This window comes from Terrapene carolina, unplaced genomic scaffold (assembly GCF_002925995.2).
Source record: "Terrapene carolina triunguis isolate 2854851 unplaced genomic scaffold, T_m_triunguis-2.0 Scaffold395, whole genome shotgun sequence".
NCBI lineage: Eukaryota > Metazoa > Chordata > Testudines > Emydidae > Terrapene > Terrapene triunguis.
Window position 1 is genome coordinate 2,582,542 of NW_020664746.1, and position 19,969 is coordinate 2,602,510.

Consider the following 19,969-nt stretch of genomic DNA (forward strand, 5'->3'; position numbering starts at 1 on the left):
CCTTCCATTGTCCTATTGGCCTCTGATTTTGGCCATTTTCTTTGTTAGAATAGGACTGGATTGAACTTTCTTCAAAATCGTTTAATGCTGCTCCTTAATTGGCCAGAGGGATAATTTAACTATAGTAACACTGTGTAACATAATGCAGTCAAGGGAATTGCACTGTTTGCCAGCTAATGAGAGAACTGTCAAAACCTGTTTTTGAGAAGGGTATATTTACACAGTTTTACTGATTTATGTGCACTCTGGGGTTAGTTAGAAAATTAAATGAATGTTTATGTAGCCTATTTCTAAACTGAAGATGTTTCAATTGACAGCCAGGTGGGAATTGAGAATTTTCAGAATGATCAGAAATGGAACAACAAATGGTGCAGTTATCAGAGTTAAATCCACATAGAAGTGCTGGAGAGAGAGCAGCACTTCGCTGTTGCTGTCTTAGGGCATGGCTACACTTGCAGATGTAAAGTGTTGGGAGTTAAACCGGCCTTTGGAGACTGCAGCAGGGAAAACGCTGCCGTGTGTTTACACTGCCAGCTGCAAGCGCACTGGCGTGGCCACATTAGCAGCTCTTGCAACGCCACAATGAGCAGTGCATTGTGGTAGCTATCCCAGTGTGCAAGTGGCTGCAACGTGCTTTTCAATTGGGGGGGATGGAGTGTGACAGGGAGGGTGTTGTATGTATGTGGGGCGAGAGACAGTGTGTTTTGGGGGGCTGAGTGTGTTTCAGCATGCTGTCTAGTAAGTTCAGACAGCTGCAGATCCCTCCCCCTCACACACACCCACACCAGCAGCATTCCACAATAATGGTTTGCTTTGTCCCGGAGTAGATAAGCATGCCGGCTGTCAGAAACGGAGCTTTGAAAGGGGATATCTGCATGCCTGCAGCCTATTTCAAAACAATGAGAAGAGTGGCCACTGGAATCAGGGGATTATGGGATCTTTCCGATCACAGCGCAGTAATGCAACACCTCGTCCACACTGACGCCCGGGTGTTTCAGCTGGGGCACAGCAAGCTTTATGCTTCTTGTGGAGGTGGATTACCAGGAGCGCTCCAGCTGCAGAGTCCAGGCGCTCTACATGCCTTGCCAGTGTGGACACATCGGGGAGTTAGGGCGCCCGGGGCTGCTTTAATGCGCTCTAACTTGCAAGTGTAGCCAAGCCCTAAAGTAATGTCTTGCCTTGAGGATTGGTAAGGGAAAACAGAGCCACTTCTAGGCAGCCAGTTAAAATATAATCCCCATGTCTCCAGTGTCTGAGAATCAGGCTCTTGGGGACACAATATGCAATTGGCTTGCTGGTCTGTTTTTAGTTCCTAGTGGACAAGTGACTACATCTCAATAATTGGAAAAAATATTGGTCTCAAAAGCTAAGGATTGAATGGGCTGTGGAGATTTCTACTGCATCTGTCTCAGACAGTATAACCAGCCTGTGGAGCAATGGAGAATTCAGTACAGATGCTCCCCGACTTACGCAAGCGTTCTGTTTTTTCCCCCCGTAAGCTCAGATTTGTGTACATCGGGTTTACGTAACTCGGGGAGCATCTGTATCTTTCAACCCACCTATACACCCAGGCTGGAGTTATATGTTTAATATTTTTTTAAATTTTGCATTTCAGGTAAGCTGAAAGATCTTGGGAACTTGGTTCTTCGACCCTTTGGCCTGTCGACAGAAAATTTCCAGGTCAAACAGGATTCCTCAACTGGCTCATACTCCATCAACTTTGTTCAAAATCCAAACAATAACAACAGATAGCATGAGCTAAGCCTGCTCCTATTAAAAAGCTGGCTTTCAAGCTTTGTGACACCATGCTTGCAACTACCAATAAAAGGGTTCAGCAATCATTTAACATGTAAAATCACTTTATCCAAATGAAAATAGACTTGAGGGTATACATTTCCACTTTGGTGAGATGTTTAAAATGTGGATGAAAAAACAAGTCATTTGATTTCCCTTTTGCAGTGACAGCTTTATGCCCAGAGTCGTTTTTTTTTTTTTAACTGCATTATTTGTCTTCCCTAATAAGGAAGTGGTTACCCTGGCCCATTCATTCTCAGCAACATCAGTCTAGCAAGCAATTCAGTTGGATCAAAATGCTCACATGCCTGTAACCCAAATTACAGGTGTGTCCAATGGGTGTCTTGTGGTGTTAGTAAATCTATCAGAAGTGCGTCTCTCCACTCAGCCAGTGAGTGTGACAGGCAGGGGCCATGGAAGCAAGCTCACCTCTGTGGTATAATTTATCTTCATTGTAATAAAGGCTTGATGTTTCTGTTGGGTTCATTTGTGATTTTTGTCCTGTATTTTGGCCTCTCACCAGAGGTAACCTTCGAATGATGGTATTTTTAAATGAATATAAACATAAGTAACCTACAAATAAGAAAGCAAATTTGCAAGACTGGTTTAAAAAAAATTGCAAGGCTTTTAATCTTAACATTGTCTTATTATAGAGTTTATATCATTTTTTTCTTGGGCACCCTGGCACCAGAGGTTTACTACTTGACTTTATCTTGATACCCTTGGGAGACTAGTTGGAAGCTACTTGCAAACTGCCTTAATATTTTTGGTATGTTAACTTTTACTATGAGGTCAGTAAAATTCACCTGCCTGGTTCAGTACATGTTGTGGGTTTCACAAAGTAGCTTTCTGGTGCTAGGATAATGAGATGCAAATATCCTTGATGTTAAAGTAGGGTTACCAGATAGCAACTGTGAAAAATGGGACAGGGGTGGGAGGTAATAGGCGCCTATATAAGAAAAAGTCCCAAAAAACAGGACTGTCCTTTTAAAAACGGGACATCTGGTCACCTTATATTAAAGTGATTGCAAAAAGGTCCTCAAGCTGTACTGGAGTCTCTGAATCTAGGAAAGGTTTAAAATATCTCTGCAGACGTACTATTCAAATATTGTGGGGTTTGAATTGGGATAGGGTTGTGGTATTTTTGCTAGCTTGTAGCTAAGCATGTTTTTTTTCTGTATTGACCCAGTTTTATAATAGTAAGGCCAAAACCTGGATGGAGCTTTTAAATTACCGTTGATCTGAAAATATCACTTATTTAACATATTAAATTAAAACTGCGTGATAGCTATTTACTTATTTTCAGTTCTCTCCTTTAAGTTATTCCTGAAACTCGTTAGCTGCTGCGTGCACTTGACTTCAGCTTCCTGTCACCATAGATTACTTTAGTACTCGCATATCTTGAGCCCCATTTCCAGTGACATGCTGGAAGGGGGCAGTCCCTCAAGCTATTTCCTAGCTTTTATTGTTGGGTTTTTAAGTGCTGCTGATTTCCTTGTGTTTGGGAAGATTTGCATTTTGCTTAGCTATTTATAAAAGTTGTCCTGCTGCCATGCAAGATTCATGGGCTAGTTTTGACTCTGGCTACCTGGTACATGCTGTCCATGTAGCATCTGTTGCAAACTACCTCACATCTGCAGTGAATGTGTATGATGTCCATGGGGACCAAGCTGTCAATGGAAAAGGCCGTGATTCACATTGAGGCCTGTGCGGACTTTAAGTTCTTGTGCATAATTAAAATGTCACTTAACTAAACAACAGAAAACAGCCGCTAGGATTTCCATGTGTTTAGACATTAGTCATGAATTGCGCTAGTGGAATGGGGGTTTATTTCTCACAGAAGGCTCAGTCCTCTGCCCAGTCTCTGTTAGGTGCAGCAGAGGTGGAGGAGCTCTGAAGGGGCTGGTTGATCCTGGTGTAATTGAGAGCAGCCATAGGGCTGCTTTTAACTATAACTTGGCTGCAACAGCCCCAGAGAGCTTTTGCCAGGGTTTGAGGGGGATGTCAGAACCTGCTAGGCTGGTTTTGTCATCTGGAGATTCCACCTAAAACAGGGGATTCCTCTGCTAGTTGTGTAAACAAGATTGACAGCCTCTTTGCACTAGCAGAGCAATGCAAAGAGGATGTGATGGGGTTGAGGTTTGCACCCTGAGGCTTCAGTCTGCTACCACTTTAGAGGGAAAAAATAACAAACCTTTTGTAAATATAAAGTAGACTTTTAAACTGGAGCATCCCAAACTGATTCTGGACATTTGAAATTTTACTTTTTTCTTGACTGGCTGATTAATCAACAAATAACACACTGGTGCTCACAAATGTACATCAGATGTGTAAAGGCACAGTCAGTGATTTAACAGCCTGATGCCTTGTCTTACAAACTATTTAAGGTGTAGATTTTTCTGCATTATATTCCTGCTTCAGATTTTTAAAGGGTGGCAAATATTTTACATGCATGAGGGGAAATTATTTACCTTACAGAACAAAGGTAAAAAACAAAACTTGAATGACTACCTGATGCTACTAGTTTTGTTTTTTGCAAGTGCACAGTCACCATGAACTCGTGGAACATGGAATAAGCTTTTAAGATGTAAGTTACAGTATGTAGGTATTTAAATAACTTCCACAAAGGACTGTAAATGTGAAGCATGAAAGAATGAAATCAGGTTTGTTGGACAAGACCTATTTTCCATAAAACCATGTTGACTGGCATTAATTATATTCTTGTCCTTTAATGCTATATTGATGGAATCCCCTATCAGCTTTTCCATTATTTTAGCCTGACATCAATTCCAGACAACCGGCCTATACTTACTGGGGTGATCCCATTTGTTCTTTCTGAATATTGGCACAACATTAGCGCTCTTCCAATCTTCTGAAATGTCGCTGGTATGCCAAGATCTATTAAAAATGTACATCTGCGGGCCAGAAATCTCCTCAGCCAACTCTTTTAAGACTCCTGCTTGCAAGTTATCAGGCCTGCTGATTTTAAAAATGTTTAGCCCAAGTAGATGATGATTTTATCCACCTGAGTACCAATGGACTGGAAAGTACTTCATCATCCTTATGGGATATAAAAACATCGTCCTACTTCTTTCTAAATACAGAACAGAAATTTATTGAACACTTCTGCCTTTTTAATTTTAACATCTCTTGCTATACCTGGGCCTCTACCATTTATAGGATTTCTTTTGTCCCTAACATACTTCTTGTCCTTAACCCTGCCAGCCATGGATTTTTTTCCCAGAGGTCTTTAGCTTCACACCTTATCAATTTTCTATATTTCACAACTTCTCATTTATATTTCTATCTATTCTCCCCCTTGCTTTCATTTCTTATGTATTGCTTTTTTTATTTCTAATTGCTGCTGTTACCACTGGAGCAGGATGGGCTTTTAGCCAAAGTTACCCTCTTTCTTGATTGTGAAATTATGGCTTTTTGGTCATCTAATAAAAAATTTCAATTTTTTAAAGAACTCCCAATTTTCAAAATCACATTTTTCTGTTTCAATTTATTCTTTCCAATCAATTTTGTTCATAATTTTCCTCCGTTTTGAAAAAATTTCCCTTTTGAAGCAGTGGGTGGGATTGGCCGCTGGTTGCTGATACTGAACATAATGAGGATCACTGGTGTTTAGATGCATTAATCACTGGACTGGAAGTTGGTGGCTGCCCATTTTCTATCATAATGAGGGCTAAAATAGTTACCTGGTGTTTCACTCAGGTGCAATATTTTGTGTTAGAAAATTATTTAAAGTGTTAAGAAGTTGGACATTTTACTACTGCCTGCATGACACCTCCTACATGCATCTGCCAAAATTGAAGTTCCCCCACAACACAATTTTTCTCCCCACCCATTAGCCAAATGTTTCAATAGTAACTTGTCCTGGTCTCTGGTTTGATTCTATGGTCTGTAACAGCTCCCAGCCACTACTTCTTCCTGATCTTTGTAGTCACATGTTGCTACACCTATGATCAAGATGCTGTGGCTCAAGTTATTGATAACTAAATCAAACTACTAACTGTATTAATGTAGTGCCACCCTCCCCTTCTAACCTAGAACAAGCTCTACAACTAGTGATTTTAATATTCCAGTCATGTGACTTGTCCATCCAGATTTGAGTGATGCCAATTATATTAACTTTCTTCTCATCAGTGAGAATTTCCATTTCCTCTTGCTTGTTACCAGGCTCTTAGCAGAGGTATATAAGAAACTAAAAAATGTCACTTCACATTCTTTGCCATGTCAGTTGTTTGTTTACAATATGCTGAGTTTGAGCTGAATTTGTTGTTTTAGCTCCCTTCCCTTGTAGGGCTAGTTAATGGCCACCTGGCTGCTCCAGCTAGTCTCCAACTGAGATGATTAACTCCCCTTCGCCCATCTCTGAGATGCAAGCCATCCCATTCATACACCCTCCCCTCCCACTGGAATGTGTCCCAATGTTCCTCAAAACCTTCAGCTTCACACCAATTGCACAGTCAGTGGTTCCCCTCTGGTATTTTCTGCCTTTCATGCATAGGCCAGAAGAATCTCCAAGATCACTTGGACTTTCCTCCTCTTAAGCTCTCTTTCAAGACAACTTCAGTAATCTATCATTTGTGTAGTTCTATGTGATGATGCATCATTAGTTCTAATGTGTAATATCACTAGTGGAGACTTGCTAGATGCATGATCCTGCCCAATCTTGCAGTTACATCTCTAATTTTTGCTCCGTGAAGACAGCACACCATTCCCAAGTCTCCCAGTCTGTGTGGGGCTGGTGACTGATACTGTACTGAAAGGCACATGGGGCTTTCTAAATTAATGTAATAGTTAATCTTTGGAGGGGCTTTAAACTGTACGTGAGTTCTTTGAGAAATATTCTGTAATCCCATTTAACCATGGGAAAAGGCACCATTTGACGAGCCTTCTGTACGCTCTGGAGACAACTGTGCAAACAGCTTTATCGCAGGCTGTACAACACTTTATCAAAGTGTGTTCATTCCAATTTAAAGAGCACCCTCCATTGTAGCTTAATGTAGAAAACCAAAGGGACTCTCACTGCCTTCAACAGTTCCCTCTCCTAATCCCTCATCCTGTAGCACCAGGTTGTGCAGCCCAAGGTGGGAGAAAATTCCAACATAATAAGCTGTAGCTCCCAGCCAACCCCGGCACAAAATGATTGTCTATTTATCATGCTGAGATTAACAGTCTGACTGCTTGCTCACTTTGCCTCCTTCAGGCTGCAAGCATGGGGGCCTTGCTCAGTCCTCTTCTCCAGTTCTAACCTAGCTGGTTCCTTCATGCCTCCCAGAGTCTTGACAAAGGAAGAGAGAGAGGATGCATTTACCTGGGTCCTTCTCACTTATGAACAGTTCTAGTAAACAAGAGAACAGTGATGCTGCCCCCCTCTCTTCCATTCCATAGTCTTACCTCCTTTCTCTCCCCTGATGGAGTGGGACTGCCCTATTCAAACTCCTCCTGTCTTGCTGAGGCTCCAGTGCAAGATGAGGTGCATTTACAGGCTGCGGACAGTGTGACTGCCTCCAGCTCTCTCAGCACTGCAGTATTCCCCCTCTGACACAAAAGGTAAGTACTGAGCCCTGGTATGCAAGCCCTGTATCTTTACACCAACACTCCCATCTGACTGCCCTAATGCAGGGTACCCCTTAGTGTTTCAAAGCCCAGCCTGTGAAACAGCTTTCCACCAACCTCCCCCTACCTTGCCCTTTTTACCCTACTACCCACTGCCCCTTCATGTGAGCAAACTGCACACACTAGAGCAGTGGTTCTCAACTTAATATGTGGCCCACAATGTGTTACCTGGGCCACAGGTTGAGAACCACAGCAGGCCCCCAACCCCATACCACTATGCCCAGTGCCCCCAGCCTGGAGACCCCTCCATACAGTGGGGCCAGGAGCAGAGCCCTGGTGGCAGGGAACCCAGACCCTGTTGTGTGGGGCCAGGTGGCAGACCCAACCCAACCCTGCCCCTTGCTGTGTGGGGTGGGCAGCAGCCCCGATCCCAGATGCTGCCGTGCGGCGGCCCCAACCCTGACCACTGCTGTGTGGGGCCAGACAGTAACCCTGATCCCAGTGTGTGGGGCCAGGCGGCAGTTCCGGCCCTGGACCCCGCTGCCCTTTAGCACACAGCTGGGCTTTGTGAGCACCTGTGCACCACAGGGCCCAGCCTGCATCACAGAGGCTGTACCACCCTGTCCTGATGAAATGGCTCAGGCAGGACTCCACTAAAGCCAATCCTCAGCTGCTGTAAATCAGCAGAGCTCTACTGACCAATGAAACGGTCAATTTGCACCATCTGAGGATCTGGCTATTAGACTCTGGACATGGCGCTAAGGCACAGGCAGCTTAGCTGTACTTCCATCATACACACGTGGCTGATAATTAATTTACATGAGTGAAGCACCAGTGCATGAAGCAGGTGCTAGAAGCAGCATCCACATTTCAGAGGTAAGGAAACAGAGGCACAAAGGCTTAGATCCTTAATAATACCTCCATGCCTATCTGCCTGTTAGGTGACAAGTCTGCCATTAAGGTACGTGAAAGGTTCTGTCTCTTGCTGGATAGCTCTCCCCACATTGACTTGTGCAGCTGGTGTGCGGGTGTTCTGCGCCCCCTCCACCTATTGATGGTCTACCTCCAGCCCTCCTGCTGTTGGGGCTGGCAAGTAACAGGTGCTAGGCATGCTCAGAGCACAATGCTGGAAATGGGCCCAGTGGGTGGTGAGATTGTCAAACTAAGTGAGGGGGAACGTCTGGCTGCTGCGGTGCCTCGGAGGGTTTGAGGCGCTGAGCAGTTTGTTAGCCGTGAGCTTGGCCTCAACACTTAACCAGAATTGCAAATACCAACTCATGGGGCCATTGGTGCCAACCAAGTTAGACAGCAGTTGAGCAGCAGCTTTGAAAATGTCAGCTCCTAGGGCTTAGGTGCCCAGTGCCAGGCAAGGGTTCATGGCTGAGGTTCTTAAGTGCAGGGAGGTGCCTGCCTCTGATCTGTCAGCCAGGTGCACCAGGTCAGCTGTTTAGGTGCCCACACCTCTCTCCTCTTGTTGTGGCATTTCATTCCTGGCTAGTTTAGGCTGCTGCCCCACCATCTGAAAATCCCTTTTTTAGGTGCTTAATTATCCCCATACGTTGTATGGGGAGCCTGGTCATTTAGCTTGGGGCTGGAAATTCCCCTGAGTGGCAGACAACCTAACCAGTTATATGTTGCAACAGTGAGTGGCGCAACACCTCACTACCTTTAATGATCTGGGCCTATGAGATTAAGGGTCTGATTCTCCTCTCATAGGGTAGTAAATTGGGAATAACTATTGCCATCAGAGTTACACCAGTTCCTCACTGGTTGAGGTGAGCTCTGGGTCCAAAGCATTCTGCCCAGACTGCATGGCACTATCGGACAGAATAGAACTTCAATGAGGCTTTTCTAATTAGCTCTAACATAACAATACAGGAAGGAAAAACTGCTAGTGTACACGTTCCCAAGCTTTTAAGTAGCTACGCCAGCCTTAAGAGATTGTTCTGATAACTGAGTTTGATTGCTGGCTTCTGCAGCTGAGAACCAATTACATTAAAGTGCTAACTTTTGAACAGTAGGTGAAATTAGCACAGGTTTATTTAATGTGCAGCATTAATACATGGGTCATTCAATTGCTTTGCAGCTGTTTTGGAATAAGCCCAACATTGACTTCCTTGTTCATGTTTAATTATTTTTTATGTGTGCAGCCCTCTACTCCAAAGGGTGTAATTGCTAGGGAGTATCTTTTTCAACTCCTACTATGACTAGCTGTGGGTTTGTCAAGGAAACAGCTTCTTGAGACACCATAAATTGTCAGGTTCTAGGCTTGTGGGGCTTTAAGCCATCAGAGTCATTACAGCCTATCTTGACAAAGCAAAACCTGTGTATTAAACATTTAAAACAGCTGAAAACTATTAACCTCTCACTTCTAATAGTGTGTGTTTGGCGGGTAATCTTTCCAACTATACCTGTGACCATTTTCAATGGAGACTCAACACTGGAAATCCATACTTCAGTTTTCTCTCTAACTGTTGGCTCCTTGAGAGAGAATTTAAAAAGCTGATACTCATTTAACTGAACATGTGGCTTGGGGGCTTGAAATGGGTTTACCTTTTTTAGCTCCACTAAGACTATTAATCCAGTCTGTTCCTGGGCAGGACTAGAAAACCGGATTTCATTTTGTACTACTTGCTGTCTGCATCATGGTGAATCCTTCAGCCCTTTTTTAGGTGACTGGATTGACTAACAGTCCTATATAAACGTGATTCCCAAACTACAGCAGACTAAGAATGTGACTCATTAGCAGCCAGCTGCAGTGCAAGAAGCCTTTTCAGATCCCCAGCATTAACCATGGTGGTTGATCTGATATAAATATTTACACATTGTTCAAGGACTTTTTTTCTAAGCAGCAGCTTCTGGTATTAGAATGTAAAATGCCATGTGTCCTTTAGCTAGAGCCTTGGATGTAGGAAGATATGTTACGTCCTGCTGTATAACACAGTAGCTTCAGACTGACTCATCCATCAACTGACAGGGGCCTGTGGACAGATCGCTGTTTTGTGGTTAGCTGCTAGAAAAGCTTTCTGAATGTACAGCATCTAGGCCTATTTCATTCCCAGACTTCTGCTGACGGATACCCAGTGTCAAAATGTCCACCAAAAGCAGAGAGAGAGTGAATGTGTGTGTGTGTACACCCACAAGGAGGGAGGATGGGGATGGGGAGGTTTGCATTCTATTTATCTAAATGCTTTCTCAGTGTTACTTTTTCCAGTGCATCGTCTTTTAGACCTAGCGCACGGGTTACAAATGTCCAAACAGTTTCATTTCAGTGTGGGGATTTTAGATTCTGGCATTTCTCTCAGCGTGGGTTCAGTTAGCTGTAGAAGAGAGGTTGCAAGTTCACAGTGACTACTATACATAATACAAATGTATACTTCTATCCCAAAACACTTAATAGAAGCAGCATCCGTTTCCCTCTCCCACTACAGCTCACAGATCAGAACTTGCCCTGATGTGAGTAGGATTGTGCTCCCTGGGGTAGTATCGCAGTCACTGAGCCAAGACACTGCTGGTAATGGATGGTTTCTGATGTGATCTGGCATTTCCAGTAAAACTGCATCATTTTGAGATCAAAGCATGGCACAGTGGCCCAATATATGGTGCCTTTAGTCTGTACCATTTCTCTTTCCTATGTGAACCCATGAGTAACAATATGAGCAGTGTCGGTATTGCTGATGTCTTGCAGTCACCTTAATTCTGTGTGGATTCTTCCTATTACACAATGGATTCCACACAGTCCCTGCTTGTTTCCCTGCTCATTACTTGGGGCCCAGAGCCCTGGCATTTACCAAAAAGTGAGCACATCTGCAGCTAGGTACTTAGACAGCTGCATTTTGAAAATCAAGTTCCTGAACCCTCGGCTGGAGTCAGAGGCCTTAGCTGAAGGGTAGAATTTCAGAGCTGCCACCATTAATCCTTGGCTTTGAAAACTCATCCTAATTTCAGAATCACCAAAACCTAAAAAGCATATATGGTCCCTCTTACAAATTCAAATTGCTCCCTTTGCAAATTCCACTGCCTGTGTTTCAAGATCATCTTTGCTTATGCTGCAGACTCACAGCCTAAGAGCACTGAAACACCAGGGCATGGGATAGAGGCACACAGAAACTGGGCTACAGACAGCACTTAAAGTATTATAGCTGCCAGTGCGCTGTCTAAAAGAGGAAATTAGTTTGTTCCTTTTTCTTGTGACATACAGCATGCTGTATCTCTACGTCCACTTCCTTTCAAGAGTCATTATTACACAGTCTTCCTGCATGAAGAGATAAGTGAGAAGGTGACTGACAAGTCCATTTGAAAACAACTTTAGGGAGGACAAGCAAGGGGGAAAAAAAGGGAGTGGCAGTTAATATGAAAGTTCACATTGGCCTGATGATATTCCAACAGCTGCTTGCAGGGCTGCTAACACTGCTATGTAATTCTGTTGACATTCTCAGTTTCCTTGCACGCACACTTAGCATTTGTCAGTGTGTGTATTTCTCTGCCACCCGACTGAGGATGAAGAGAGAAAAGATGGTTTCTGGAAAAATGGTAGGACTGCTCTATGCAAAGCAGCCCTAAAGCTGCCATAACCAACGATGGGCTATTCACCTCAATCAGGGGAAAAGACGGTCCTCCAAAAGTAAAGAACAGGCATAATAGCTACTATCCCCTACAGCTGGAGAGGAGGGCATGGCTGAGGAAAAGGGGGCATGGAAATGGCTTTAATGTATCTCAGCAATCACCAGGCTGACCACTCCATCAGGTCACCAGGAGCCAGACTGTTCACCTATTCTGGGGAACTAACCAGTGTTGGTATGTCTGCACTTGGATATAGGGATGCAATTCCCAGGTTGAGAAGACAAACTTCCACTAGTTCTGATCAAGATAGTAAGCTAAAAAATATAGTGTAGCTGTGGTGGTTGGAGGGGCTAGGTGCCCTGACTCTGTACCCATCCAAGACACTGGGCACACAGGCAGATGGGTAGCCCCTCCTACTGCTGGCACCACTGGACCTAACCCAGCCCAAGATCACAGAGCACAAAGGTAATATAAAGCCACCTTTGTACCTCCTCCCTCTCCTGTGAGTTTCTTGGTGGCATCTGAGGGTATAGATGAAGATTTCTAGAATGCAATTCTGGTACTGCAGCGTTCACTAGATGATCTCTAATTTGGGTGTATGGAGGTCATCCAATATTCTCTTGACTTTTACCATAGTCCCTCTCTTTCTATAACTTCTCCTGCATGACTGAAGGCTGGCCTTGATGGAATCCATTTCCCTCTTTCCCCTCAGAGGAAATTGTACCCCTTTATACCTGCTTCTCACTATTTAGCTGGCAAGTGCTTATAAAATCTTCCTGGATCATGAAGTTCATTAAGGAGCTGTGACACATGCTTAATGAGGGAAGAGTAGTATCACCTTGTTGATGCTTCCAGGGAGTAATAAACAGGAGTCTACATGACATCAGCATTGGTAGGGTGGTGTTACTTTTATACCTTCGTTATAGTGCTACTGTAGTGAGGATTAATCAGTATATCTGTAGAACTCTTTGAAATATAGTTAATTACTCTCATAGGTTCCACGGCCATGTAGCATAAGCAAATGACTCCCACAGTGAGGAGCTATAGAGGCAATGTCATGAAGTTATTAGTGACCAATTACATTTTAGCATGATTTCCTCTTTCCACCTATAAGCCTAATGAGAGAAAACCACAACCGGAGAGACTGCTGCAAGAATGAATGACTAATAGAAGAAGGAAGTTCCTATAATCAAAACAGGAGTAGAAAATGGAACATTTATAAAACGAACAGAAAAAGCATATGCCCTATTTCTGCTCCACACAAGAGACTCGAGGAGAGAAGATATGATGCACTTTGCAGTTATACTGGACCAAAAATGTCTGAATAGCATGGAGGATAGATCCAAGGTAGCTGTCACAACAGACTCAGTGCATCTGCACAATCATTTAATTCCAACAAATTAGTTTTAATACTTTGGAAAGGTATTTGGCTGAGACTATTACCAACTGTATTGCACAGTTGATCTGTCCCTTCAGACAAATTGTACACCATTGAAAGAGGAAAATGCTTAGTCAGTAACATGCTTAATAAACATTTCCAAATAGATTTCTTATCTACTTTATATTTGATTAACCTAGACACAAATAAAAGACGTGCTAGTTTTTCCTAAGTATGGAAGCTTTAATTTGCAGGAATTGAGAGCATTTTTTTCTTTTACCAGACAGTGCAGCTCCTATAGATTCTGGAATTTGAGGAGATATGCAACAACTTGACCCTGCTTTGACCCAATGCTACAAATGCTGTGCTTTTTTTAAAGTGAATTACCCATTATGGCATAACCACCTCCTTCAGGGAAAATTATGAAATTATGCAACTCAATGTGGGGAGTTTCCTCCCTAAATGGAGAAAGATTCCATTACCCTTACCTGCAACAGACGGATTTGTCTGAAGCTGTTAATATCACAAGGAACCAGTGATTGAATAGCATGCAGATCTTGTTCTTCAAAGGCCTCAGCTCTTTCCTGCGTTCCAGATGCTTTGTACAACGCCGTCAGAACAAAGTGGTACCAAAGACAGCATTAGCTGGTCACCAGACGATTCTCCACTCCATAGGGGGATTCCCGGGTGGCACAGAGCTCTTATGCCACTCCCTATTGCTATGGCCAATGCAGGGGGTATAGTCACTGTGTCCTTCAGCTACAGCAACACCCATCTGCCATGGTGTGCCTCCATCGTGAGCTGTATCCAGTGCTCCTTGACTGCAGCCATGGATTACAGTCATGTTTTCTTTGTCTCTGCCTCTTCATGGTGCACAGTATCTTTTCTCATTGTCTATGTGGGGGCTTTTACTATTTCTTGTGGAAAGCATCCAACTGGTCAAGGAAGATTTAACATGAACCAGCCACCATGGGCCAAACTCAAGGTTGGACAGCGTCAGTCAAGTAGGAATTTAATCTGGAGGATGCACTCTCAAGAGCAGATCAGCATCCTCACTTTAATTCAGAAAATGTAACAGACATAAGATGTAATCAAAACTTGCTGGTTTAGAAAAGGAAAGGGAAATATAAAGGAAAATTATAGCATAGAAATGTTCCACATCATTTCCCTTCAACAAGTGCTGAAAAAAAAAAATCAAGGCTTTATTTGAATAAATGTTACACAACATTCTTTAACATTTACCTCTGAGCAAACCTTAAAAGTGAATCATTTTCCCCCCCCTCATTCAAGTCTACAAAATGAAGGAGGCATAGTGACCATTCAATATACAGACAAAAAGGTAGCATGGAGCAAAGCTTAAATATTAAGCAACTAAAGCCAAAAAGTGAAAAGCAATACATTACTGTACTTCTCAGTCATTAAAATATCCCTGACAGTTTCACTTCAAAATGAAAATCTGGTTTCAAACAAAATGGCTGCACTACTTCCCATGAAAATAAACTCATTTTTATGAGCAAATACAGTTTGCTACCTTGTCTATTTTTTAAGCTTTCTATTTGCTTAATTTACCCATATACTCCAATGCAGAGACCTGCATTTCTCTCAAACTATAATGTTCTGTATACTCCAACTGATGTGTGCTAGTGCTCTTGCAGGAGAGGCAATAAGAGCACTGGTTAAGAGTCAGATGTCATATAGGCAGGCACTACTGGCTTCCACACACAACGTCAATCATTTCAATCCCAGCATGGAATAACCCTGCTATTACAGTCCTGGGCCTTTTTCCTGAGCAGAAACTGTTTTGTGCCATGTTGTCTGGTGTGGTTTTGTTTTTTGTTTTCACGTGGATAAAAGTGACTCCCCCAGTAGGGATGAGACCCCCATCTACTTGTAATACAATCAGGGTTTGGTCTCCAGAGGTAAAAGGCTAGCACATTAACTCACTGCACCCTGTCCCCCTCTCTCTCTAAGGCTACGTCTACACTACGACCTAGGGGTGTGATCCCAACTTGCCTACACATTTTTGCATGAGGTGTCACTACGCTAGCGTGAGTATAAATAGCAGTGTAGCTGCGGTAGCATGTGTAGCTGCAGTGGCAGCATAGCTTAGCTATGCTGAATACAAACCTGCTTGAGACTGGTGGGTACAGTCTAGGCCCCACTAAGCTATGGCTCTGCTGCTGATATCCATGCTACTGCGGCTACACTGCTATTTATACTCACGCTAGCTCCATGAGAATTAGCACGTGTACGTGTACATCACACACCTAGCTCATAGTGCAGATGTAATCTAAGAGTGAGATGCTTTAATTTATAATAAATCTTGGTCACATTTTGGGCAGTGGAGCAGGACCAGACTGCTGACCCTCTGCTTTGACTACATTAGAAAGCAAGAGTACTGCAGAACAATAATTACTATTCTCTATTTAAAAAAAAAAAATCTGCAGTTTATTATGAAAAGTAGCACAATTTGAATCTACTGTACAACAGCAATGTGCAGCTAAAATAGTTTTTGAAGAAATAGGTGCTATGGTTTCGGTTTCTGGTTTTATAAATAAATTATGAAGTTACCACTAATCAAACTAAAGTAACTACTAAATCTCTAATATAGAACTGCCTTTGACTATATGTACCACCAATATATCTTTCCTGGGTATGGATTATTGTTTCCCCTGCTCTGCTAAAAATATGGATTTGTTACCAAATACCAAAGCAATGGGGAAAAAATATACATCTATGGTTACCATGATTTGAAATCAAAGGTTACTTAATTCATGATCCATGCACACAGGTTATGAAACCATATTTGTGCCTTTGGAAACCAGAGACTTTTGGAAAAGGTGCTCTCTTTGCAGATAACCTGTAGAAAGATATTTTACATTCCCTGATGAGATCAGAATATTTGTAAATAGGAAAAGAGTTTAGTACAAGCCTTTGCATTTCCATCGAAAGAGGAACTTGTACTTTATTAGAACTTTAGATTATGTGCACATTTTCATTTCTCCAAAATAAATATTTACTCTCCCAAGTCAGGCATCCAGTGAATCCCCTTCTATCATTAAGAATAGCACAGGAAACCATATTGTCAAGAAAACGTGCACACAATATTAAAACAATCAGTGGCAAATAAATTAACAAGCCAGTATTCTAGCAGTATGGTCAACATTCACTAGCTTCAGCTGAAATAACTATTACTAAACATCTTTTGGAGAAAGGAAGAAAGAGGATTAAAGATTTGACCTTCTAATTTTGATTTAATGGTATCCAAAGAAGTTGAGGCAATGCGAATCGAGCAGGGGGCTGGACTCTCGAGGTCCCCTCCAGCCCGACATTTCTATGATTCTATTAAATCAACTACCATTAAAACCACTAATGGAAACTCTTGCTGTACTAGCTGCCTGCACGAGTTCTATTCTGGGCTGGGAGGCGGGGGGGTGGGGGGCGAGAACAATGACCTGGCAAACGACTGCTATCCTATCTTAGCAGTAGCCATTCTTAAATCCCATATTGCTATAGTATTACAAGCAAATCGAAATGACTATGCTGTCAGAGATGTAGCCCTTCTTGATACGTTTCCAACAATCCTCAATTCCCAAAGTGTTACATCAGCATAAGAATAGAACAACCATTTTCACAGGGGAAGATTTTCCCCATAAATTAGAGATACATGGAGTTACTGCTGTCATCCTGCCCATCACCTCTCTGGGAAACATTGGTCTCATTTAACAAGACTGTTCATATTTTACAATACAGCTGCTTTCAGACATGCTTTAGATCACAGGTTATAGCTCTGCTAACACCCATACTAAATACTAACTAAGCCTTGGAGAATGGAAAATGCAGTGCTAAAGTTAAGAATCAAAACCAAAGTTCAAAAGTTACAGTCAACTTTCCAGGCAATTGGCTCCATCACTGGGGCCTGTCAAACATATTGATTAGACTGTCACATTAAAAAAAAATATATTCGCAGTAATTCTTCATACTAATAATTCAAGTGGTTCCTTCCATGAACACTTCGTATAATCTCTCCCCATCTCATGCGTCATTTATTGCAAAAAAGTTTTATAAAATATTTCCTAACATCTTTTTAAATTTCAAAGAAAATGTACAATAGACACAGGTGCCCCAATAGGATTAGTGGGGGTGGTTTTGTTTGTTTAACACATTCACCCTGCCCTCTCTTCCCTCTGTTTAAGATTTCAGAGGGAAAATATGACAATTCAGTCTCAAATTTGTGTCATTCCTGATGAGCTGGTGTTCTTCGTGGCAGTGTGGTGAGGTTCCATAAAAACAGCAGGTGCCTAGTGTCTCTGAGCTGAAAAGGGGAGAGAAAGGGAAAAGGGTTAAACTTCTTCCAGAGTATTGCATATGTGGCAAGCAGAATCTGAGGTGGTCAGAACAGTTATTGTTTCACCTGTACATTTGGTGCATTCCACAGTAAGAGAAGCCGGGGGGTGGAGGGCGGTCTTAAAATTGTTATAAAAACATATGCAAGTGAACAGACCCCTCATAAATATCACCCACTTTCAACAGCAAGCATTAATTTAAATTTTCAGAGAAGCTTAGGGGTTGTTAATCAAATGGGAATGATTAATATACAATGCCTTTGGGACCATGTATAGCTCACTGATATACAACTCAAAAGTGTCAACACATTTGTACTTGGCTACAGAGAACTGAAAGCATGCAATGGAGCAGCAAAAATAAAGCTACTGAACATGTTGCCTTTCAGCAACCACTTGGTTCAGTCTGCAGTTGCCCCACGACACACAGATGAAAATGGCAACTGAACAGAAGCAATCCAAGCAATAAACAGTTCTTCTACAACACCATCGCCAGTAGCTAAGAGAGTATTACTGAGGCCTGGTCTACACTAACCTCCCCACTTCGGACTAAGGTACGCAAATTCAGCTACGTTAATAACGTAGCTGAATTCGAAGTACCTTAGTCCGAAGTTACCGCGGTCCAGACGCGGCAGGAAGGCTCCACTGTCGATGCTGCGTACTCCGCTCGCCGAGCTGGAGTACCAGCGTCGACGGTGAGCACTTCCGGGATCGATCCGGGGCACTTCCGGGATCGATCCGGGATCGATTTATCGCATCTTAACCAGACGCGATAAATCGAACTCAGAAAACCGATTGCTTACATCCGGACCCGGATGTAAGTGAAGACGTACCCAAAGATTCAGTGTTATTAGTATAGGTGCACCTGCCATTTAGGTCTGGTTAGGAAAGCGAAGGAGGTTCCAACAAAACCTGCCCAGTTGTGCTGACTCTTTTTACAATCCTGCTGGAGCTTGCTCAGACTAGAATTGCTTTAGATAGCTAAACATATGTTTTCCATTCCCTCCAACACAATGCCTTAAACAATACATCCTGATTAACAGAAAAGACGGTGGGTGGGCCTAAGCCCTGAGGCTGTTGCTGAAAAGAAGTAACTTCAGAGAAGAGAGGGGAAGGGAAGCTTGAGAAATCACTTGATACATGGGGGGGGGGATGAGAAGAGAGGGATGAAAAACAGAAGAATAATGATCTGACATAGGAGTGGGCAAGGGGTATATACTAAGGAACTTCTCAGTTTGAAGGTGCTTACTGTGCCTGGAAAGTTGACTTTAATAGTAGCATAAGAGTTTGAAAAACAGCTCATTTTATGTCCTCTGCTCTGCAGTAAAAGGAAGTCAGATGGAGTGGGAATTTGGGAGTGATTGGATACAAAGGGGAGGAAGCGAGGAGCAATTATGAGGTTTAGTAGAATTGTGGATCCAAGCTGAGATACATCCAATTGCTGCATCTTGGCTAAAAATCTGTTGCATTAGTTTTAATATCTGATACATCCTCCATTTGGGTACTATGTTCTGTCTGCAAGAAAAATCAAGTCCACATGCCCTTCAGAGATGAATGAATTGAGCAAGCAGAGCTTCTACAAAGAAAAGGATGCTAATCTTATACTTCTGCATAGGGAGCAAGTGCTGATTTTTGCAAAGTATATTTTGCAACTGAAATCAAATGACATTTACCATTGGTGCAGGTCACTGTGCATGGAGTATGAAGAAAAATTTACATTTGCTTTCCACAAATGTTAAAATAGACTTTCTAATCTCAAAAATATGACAGGTTGCCTAACACACAGTATGGTTTTGCTCTTCCAAGCCGGCAGGCCTAGGGCAGCACAAAAGCCTATAGCAGCAGCCTAGGATTAGATAAGCATTGTATTAACTAGCATCACTGCACCCAGGACATCTCTCTGATGGAAACCTCCATAACGTCAGTATTACAGAAACAAATTCTTGTCAGAAATTCAACAATACTACAAAAATGTAAGATTACAATTTTTCCCAACATGTTTAAATGCCTTTGCTCAAAAAGCCAGCAGCACAAACACATATAGAAGAGGGACCTTGTGTCTTCAAATCAGTCAGTAGATGAACAGCCAATAATCCATATTCAGCCCTGATTTACTCTTCAGTAATACTAGGGTTACCATATTTCAGCAAGCAAAAAAGGAGGACGGGAGGAGCCCCGCCCTAGCCCTGCCCCTCCCACTTCCCGCCCCCCTCAGAACCCCCAACCCTCCCCCCCGCTCCTTGTCCCCTGACTGCCCCCTCCTGGGACCCCTGCCCCTAACTGCCCCCCAGGACTCCACCCCCTACCTAAGCCTCCCTGC

At 42.8% G+C, this 19,969-nt stretch overlaps 2 protein-coding genes across 5 annotated transcripts in view; one reads left to right on the top strand and one right to left on the bottom strand.

The window, feature by feature from the left end:
- Positions 1-3,142, top strand: part of TTC1 (tetratricopeptide repeat domain 1) — a 51,066-nt gene extending 47,924 nt beyond the window's left edge. For all 3 annotated transcript variants that reach the window (XM_026658060.2, XM_026658061.2, XM_026658062.2), the window contains exon 8: positions 1,616-3,142. In XM_026658060.2, coding sequence (XP_026513845.1) covers positions 1,616-1,752 — 137 coding nt within the window. In that variant the 3' untranslated portion in view covers positions 1,753-3,142. The remainder of the gene's footprint in view (positions 1-1,615) is intronic.
- A 10,406-nt stretch (positions 3,143-13,548) lies between these two features.
- The window catches only part of PWWP2A (PWWP domain containing 2A), a 43,332-nt gene continuing 36,911 nt past the window's right edge, over positions 13,549-19,969 (bottom strand). For both annotated transcript variants that reach the window (XM_024211910.2, XM_024211909.2), the window contains one exon: positions 13,549-17,621. In XM_024211910.2, coding sequence (XP_024067678.2) covers positions 17,608-17,621 — 14 coding nt within the window. In that variant the 3' untranslated portion in view covers positions 13,549-17,607. The remainder of the gene's footprint in view (positions 17,622-19,969) is intronic.